The sequence below is a fragment of the Hippocampus guttulatus genome, chromosome 4, assembly GCF_054856545.1.
Source record: "Hippocampus guttulatus isolate MCC_2025c chromosome 4, RoL_Hgut_1.0, whole genome shotgun sequence".
NCBI classification, from domain to species: domain Eukaryota; kingdom Metazoa; phylum Chordata; class Actinopteri; order Syngnathiformes; family Syngnathidae; genus Hippocampus; species Hippocampus guttulatus.
In genome coordinates, this window is record NC_141264.1 from 24,678,159 (window position 1) to 24,685,592 (window position 7,434).

The 7,434-nt window shown below is 47.0% G+C and overlaps 1 protein-coding gene across 2 annotated transcripts; it reads right to left on the minus strand.

The window, feature by feature from the left end:
• Window positions 1-347: 347 nt before the first annotated feature.
• Window positions 348-5,372, minus strand: avpr1aa (arginine vasopressin receptor 1Aa). 2 transcript variants are annotated; one of them, XR_015100714.1, is made up of 3 exons: window positions 4,508-5,372; window positions 3,048-3,381; window positions 348-1,006 (listed from the first exon to the last, which is right to left on the minus strand). XR_015100714.1 is itself a non-coding variant. In XM_086109306.1 (2 exons), exons 1-2 carry the CDS (start codon window positions 5,370-5,372, stop codon window positions 3,098-3,100), a joined length of 1,149 nt encoding a protein of 382 aa, XP_085965432.1. In that variant the 3' UTR covers window positions 348-3,097. The 2 variants fall into 2 exon arrangements, 1 of the variants encoding a protein (XP_085965432.1); XM_086109306.1 differs by having other exon boundaries at window positions 348-3,381.
• Between the last annotated feature and the right edge of the window lie 2,062 nt (window positions 5,373-7,434).

Genomic DNA, 7,434 nt, shown 5'->3' on the forward strand with positions numbered 1-7,434 from the left:
TAAGTGAAATTGGGTTCATTCCTCATCTGTGACATGTTCGAGTGGTCGCGTCTCACCAATCGACTGCGGCAAACTCAGAAAGCGCTGACATGAGTTTTGGAACAGAGGACCGGGTTTGTTTAATGCCGTGCGAGGTTGCACGAGCATTGTCCAGCCCGGCCTCTCGGTCTCCAGAGTCTCCCACAGCAATGTGCGCATAAAGGTCAAATGTGTGTCATCATAACATGCCCCCGTTGATTTGGTTGCTCACGAGCTAGCGTTAAAAGATCTGGGACTTGCTCGGAGGCGCCGAAAAGTTGCGCCATGATTGTCGTCTGCCACTTGAATGCAAAAGCGAGGAGGCCGAGTGTTGGTTTGAGACATGTATTTGCAAGATATTCACACGTGCATTACAGAGGCATCTATTTACATATATCGCTCATATTTACAGTTGAAAACAAGTGCTATTCATACAACGGGTGTGGACAGCACCGTGCATAAGTCTTTGTTGCTTTTTTTTGTCCTGTACACGTGTTGAGAGGTATCGCAGCGCCAAGCACATTTACAGTCTTGCAGGCCACATTAATTCGAGGGGAAATGACGTACATCCGAAGCTCCGCTTTCCCTCCAACCGGCAAGTCATCAGCGCAGAAGAGAATAAAGTTGACGTGGTGAGCGAGGAATGTGTAGGGCCTGTAACGGAGGAGGCCACGGGAGGCTTGCGAGGGGGTCAGGAGGTGCGCCGGCTCCTCCGAAATGACGGCCCTCCCGCCGCGACATCGAATCGTCTTCGCCAACCGTTTGCCGTTTTCAAAGGGATTCCGGTGGACGCTTGATAGCAGGATGAGAACAGTCGTTGCGGGAGCGTCCGCCAAAAGCGGATATCAGTCAAAGGATTTCTTCATAAGATCCACTTTAAAAGAGGACGGCTGATCATTAAGAAGGATGACGTGGCGTCTTCGCCGCAAAGTCCAAACGTTCCTTTCAACACCTCGGGGTCGCCGCGGAGGTTCTGCCTTTGTAAACACTTTGACAGGAAAAAGGGGGTTGGGTTGCCCTGCACTGCATTGAGATCTAATCAGCACCGTAAGAAATGCTTGAAATGGAGCTATCGATAGGAAGCCAGAACATGCTGCTCTCTCCCGAGTTGCGTGCGCATGCTGAGATGCCGTCACGGAGCGAAATCACCAAATAAAGCAATTCAGGGGCGCCAAAGTACTTCAAGTGATGTCGTGACATCATTGCCACTGCCTTGACACAATCTCGCCTTTTAATCATATTTTCCAGAAACCAATCGAATGTTTTAGAACTGATAGCAAACGGCCGTGCCGAACCAATAACGAGAGTGACTCACTGTGGCGACCGCAGAGGGCTAAGTCCAAAATCGCAATCAGCTCCCGGGGCCCATTTGAACAATTTCTGATTTATGACATTTTTCTTTGAAACATGTGAGATATTTGTTTACAAGCACACAACACTTCTAAAATGCTGGACTTTCCCTGAACATGGCAAGAATGAATAATAAATGGATTCAAACCAAAGATAGATTTTCGTGTCTGATTGAAGCTTAGATAAACTGACCCGTGTCATTTCAAGCAGATAAATTGCAACATTTGGGTAAATAACGAATTAAACATTTAGACAAGGTTTCCACATCAACTTCAGCGAAACCTGATGGCCAAGTTCAGCATTCGCTTCAATAATATCTGGCGCCATCTAGCGTCGTGAATGGGTATTATGTCTAGACCCCGAATATAAGACGTCCCCCACTTTTTCAGTCTTATTTCAATACAAAAAAAAAAAACACTGTCTTGTATTCGGGCCAATACGGTAATAGTCCGTTGGTCCGAAACAAGCCGCACAATTCCTTCCTTGGGAGTCCAAAAGCCAACAGACGAAAAACAAACAGCTGATTATCTACCTATCTAACTGCATATCCTAGAATGTGATTTCTTTGGTCTTGTTGTAGGGAAAAAAAAAAGTCGAATCATTCCAACTGCAGGAGACTGAAGTGGTTCAGAATTGTCTATGTTGATGTTTTAAAAAAATGCCTTTGTTGTGTGTTTACAAACACCCCATAGAATGTATTTTGTGATTTCCTCATTGGATTTTCTGCATTATTTTCGATTTTCTTGGTGCCATTGAAGGAATCATTAATCTACGTTTTTTGTGAGGCGGTCATTGAACGCCTCTCGAGCCGAATTCAGAAGAGAAGGCACGCTGTCGAAGAGAAGAGAGCGTGTCTGTATTTGTTTGGGAGTTTTAAAGGATTAATCAAATGTACAGTACGTTTAAAAAACAACAACAACAACACTGCGGCTATTTTTGTCTCGCAGCTTCAACATATCAATCCACTCGTATCCTTCAACATTCATTCTTGTGTGTAAATTCCATAAGGTGAGTTGAATGTCATCATCCTTTTTGTGTAAAGTGCTCGTGTGCATATTTGTTTGCCCGTGTGTGATGACGTGCCATTTTGTCCTCAGTTATTCAGGCTAGTATGTGAACTCATATTAGTGGGCCTCATATGAAGATGTTGATGCTTTATCATTTATCATCATCTCGGCTTGAAGTACTGTGCCCGGTATCTTGTGTCATCTATACTAACCCCTTTTGGGTGGGGTTGGGGCGTGGGGGCGGGTTCCATTATATGCAATTTTCACTATTTGTGGCAAAGCTCTGTCCCTGGGGGTCGACATCTGGCTTTCACACGCTAATGAGAAAAATACTTGTTTCCGTTGACGCACAGCAGCGTAATTGAGAATGCCGATATTTCGCGACGTTCGCACAATGCCGAGAGGATGCCGCTGCTTTCTGACAATCACCCTTGAACTTTAGTGAGACACCTAGATTCAACGAAACAATGTCAAATGCGTCACCATGGTACATTAGTTACTTGTCTTCCGATTGTGCTGCCCCCCCCCCCCCCACACACACACAAATGGCCTCCAGTATCACTGTGAGCCTTTGAGACAAACGTAAGCACACACAATCCAGCCGGAAAATCATTTTTAGAGAGTTCTTAGTTCCACTCCGGCAGGTCGGACGTGCTAACAATGTTTGTGTACCTTCCATTTTCCATTCCACAGGCCAGCAAACAGTTGCCAGGGCAGCGCATTCATTCGGCCTGAGGGGAGGATTTGGGGTAGTTGTCCAGCTCCCTACAGTTGCCGGAGCTGCCGGTGGGGCTGCGATTGGTGGTTTTGGTGAGCAACGTGATCCTGCGCAGGCTGCTGTCCGAGTCCTCTTTGCGGAAGTCGGCGTTCATTCGCTGGCAGCAGGGCAGGAAGTGCACAAAGTCCTGCAGGAGGTGGCCGCTGAAGATCATGTAGATCCAGGGGTTGCAGCAGCTGTTCAGGCTGGCCAGCAGCGCCGTCAGCGTCACCGCCATGTTCTCGGAATCTGGAAGAGAGAGAGAGAGAGAGAGAATGAGTTGATTCACTTGACTCGTAGGCTCGGCTGTCTGAGTTTCATTCCAATGGCGGTGAAGTGAGAGAGCGATAACACCTGCGCACATTTTATTTATTTTACAGGATGAGGCTGACGCACAGATAAGAGTCTACGTAACATTTCACATTCCTATTATGCTGGTGTAAGTTGAGCCACTGTTAGCCTAATTCGGTCCTTCCCAAATAGTGGGGGCGAGCAAAGCCAGCTGGCGCGCGAGGGAATATGCTTGCACCAAGAATGCACTCACACAGCACACAGCAGCGGATATCAAGTGCAGTGAACGAACCCTTAGGAGACACTATGAAAAAATATTTCAAAGCGATGAAAAGAAAGGTGGAGAGAGACAAGAAAATATTGTTACTTGTTCTTTGTGTAAGTTCATGTATATTATTATTATTATTATTATTTGCTTCCTGTATCGGTAAAAAGGATACAATGTTATCCAGAGGTATGGGGTGGGGGGGGTGACATATTTTCTCCTTCCTTAGAGGAGCATAACAGAAAATGATTGAGGAGCACCGGCTGAATTTGTACAGTTGTGTGGAGCTGCTTGAAATGCAAATACTATTATTTTTAGGGCAATTACAGGACATTCACGACATTGCTTGTCATAGAAAATGTAAGATTCTTTTTTACATTAAAAACCAAATATGTCTGTAATTTCAACTACTGTTTGATTTTATAGTGAACATCCTTTCCAAATGAGACTTGAACTTCAAAATGACTGTTTTGCTCTCAAATCACATCTTATTTGAATACATCTCGCTTGTTTTCAATTCACGTCAAACTACACCAAGTAATGGCCTCTGATGAGAGGGCTGTTTTTTTTTCTTTTTAAGAAATCCTCAGATCGGGTTTTAATTACTTGTGGTTATGTGCTCTCACTCTCTATTTTATTCCTTTCAATCGAAATGAACACGACGTGGATCGAGATTGTCGACTAACTCGCGTTTGCTCTCTCTTGGGTGCGCTTATTCAGCGAAAAAAAAAAACCCAACCCACGCGTAAAAGGTGTGCGTAACCGAAAGCGCGCACGACTCGAACGCACGCCGAGCATTTTCAACATTTTCACGCTCACCGGTGAAGTGGAGCTTGTCATCCCACACAGACCACATCTGCACGATGAAGAAGGGCGCCCAGCACACGACGTAGGCCAGCACGATGACGAACGTCATCTTGACGGTCCTCAGCTTGGCCCTGGAAATGGTGGTGATGCTGCTCACCGAGTTCTTGCCGATGAGCCCGTCCTTGTGGCCCGCGCTCTTCCTCTTCTTGTACTTGATGTTCCTCCAGATGCTGTGGCAGATGAAGCCGTAGCACACCACCAGGATGACCACGGGCACCAGGAAGATGCCCACGGTGATCCAGGTGATGTAGGCGCGCGCGCCCCACGGCTCGATGAAGTGCGCCCAGCAGTCCTCGACGCCGGTGCCGTTCTGGATCTCGCTCAGGGAGAAGATGAACACCTGCGGCACGCTCAGCACCAGGCTGAACGTCCACGTCGACACGATCATCGCGCACGAGCGCCGCGTGGGCTGCTGCAGCGTCTTGAGCGGGTGGCAGATGGCGATGTAGCGGTCCACGGTCATCATCACCATCATGTAGGTGGACGCGAACATGCCGGTCACCTGCAGGTGCTTGACGATCCGGCACAGGAAGTCCGGCCCGTAGAAGCGGAACGTGATGTCCCAGCACAGCTGAGGCAGCACCTGGAAGAAGGCCACCACCAGGTCGGCCAAGCTCAGGTGGCGCATGAAAAGGTGCATGCGCGACATCTTCCTCTTGGTGTTGTGCATGGCCAGCAGGACGCTCACGTTGCCCGCGACGGCCACCACGAAGGTGACGCTCAGCACCAGGATCTCCATCTGGGCCACCTCCTCGTTACGCGCGAACGGGTCCGAGGCGTTCGGGGGGACGCTGTCGTTGCCGCCGGAGCTGCCCATCGCGAAGTGGGACCGAGGGGCCGAGGGTGCGCGTCGGATCAGCGACGGGGCATCGCGGGAGCGCGGGAGGAGGGCTGCGTGTCCCGCCGAGCCGTATAAGGTGCCGTGGAGCGCGACGAAGTGAGAGAGACAGAGACAGAAAGAGCGAGAGAGCGAGGGAGAGAGAGAGAGCCCGTTTAGCTGCTGCTCTGCATCTGCTGCTGCTGCTGCGGTGCCTCTCAACCCGAATCATATGTCACACCGGGAGAGCATCAAGGTTGATACGCTGTAAAAAATTCACGCCCACGCCCCCCAGTACTGAGTATTGACACTCACGGCACGAGCTTGCTCATAAGGGATGCCAGTTATGTTGATCGTTGAAGAATACTGATTAAGTTTTCGTATTTCTCAGACTACGGTAATTTCAATGTTAGTTTTACTTTTCTGAGAATAACATAAATTTAATTTGTTATTTTATTTTCATAAATATGTCAACAAAATTATTCTGTGTATTCTTTACGTCATATTATTTCCACTTAGTCGCGTGGCTTTCGATGTTATTTTAAATAACATTGAAATCCACTCGATAAATGACTTATTTATTATGGTAGAGTTTTTAACCAATCATATTTCAGATAGCTTGTGTTGCCAGGTAAACTAAATTTGCTCGGGGCCTTCAGATTAAACAGAGCAGGCCCCTGTGCGCTGTAAATGAACGGGCACAGTCGGCTTGCAATAGCCAATCAGATCACGAGTCTGCGTACCAGGGCCAGCTAGAAGGGCTTACGTCACTGGACGTGCGCGTTCGGTGATTGGATTAGCACCTGCTAGAGGGAGCTGTTGCTGCATTTTGACCCAAAATGGCCGAAGGAGAAGACGTCGATCTGGTTGCAGGACTACTTTCAACACAATTTTCAAGACGGACCTTCCACTGTCTTTACCAATTTAAGTTGTTTTACCAAGGCAGCAAGGAAACATCAGAGCACGGCTGGGCACTTACAAGCTACTGTGCGTTTAAAAACGTTTGGGGACACTTGCGTAGATCTGCAGCTCAGTGACCAGGCACTACATCGGTGAGTAAATGAATTTTATTTTACATTTCTTCTTGTTATTTTATTTCGTTAGTATTAATGGTCACGAAATAAAATGACAAAGATACAAAAATGTATCAAATAAATCAGCTCACCTGCAATTTATAATGGCGCATTGTAGTCAGCTTCGTGCACTAAAATTCGTTCAATCTCAGCTGCTCAACATTTTCAGTTATTTGCGGTGCAAATGTCCTTTCGATAAAACTGCGTACAAACGGAATCCTCCCCCACCTTTTGCCTTTTCGTAAAGTAGAGCCATCCATTCAAAAACAACGAACCCCTCAATTTACCTTTTTGTGATACAAAAAAAACAAACAACAACTCAAATGTTTTTCACTATTGATGTCATAACCTGTAGAGTTTGAAATTGCATTTTTCTTGAAGAATCTTTTCGAGAGGCGATGTAAAAATGAACAACCGAACGCGGTCGCACTCGTGTGAAAGAATTAGTCACATGTGCTGTACATTCATCGTCGACGGGAGTCAGCACACAGCTGCCAGTATTTCAAGTGCCTCCGACTAACTACAAATCATTTTCAATTATTCTAGCATATACAGTCGTTCGACCTCGGTTTCATCGGACCGCAACAAAATCTCCAAAACACATGGAAGTTTTGAAATGGTTGATTTTGTTCTCTTTTTTATTTTTATTTTTATTTTGAAAAATACAACAGATGTGTGGGTCGAGTGTGACTTTCAAATAACACTTTTTACAGCGTGCATTCCTTAATCCCTCCCCGTTTGGCGAGGACACACGCGCCTTCCCCTCGCTTTCCCCCTTCCACGCTGGTGTTGAAAGGACTTGCGAGCATTCAACACGTCGCACGTCTCCCGCAAGGAGACGAGAGGAAAATAATCTCAACGAGCGAGCGGTTACTAAGAACCATGTGCTACCTCGCATGCCGTGCGAGTCTTGTGGCAGACTGACAACATGGAATGCTGTTTGTGCAGCGAGGGAAGATTTCCACAACTGTATGCTGGGGCTTATCTCT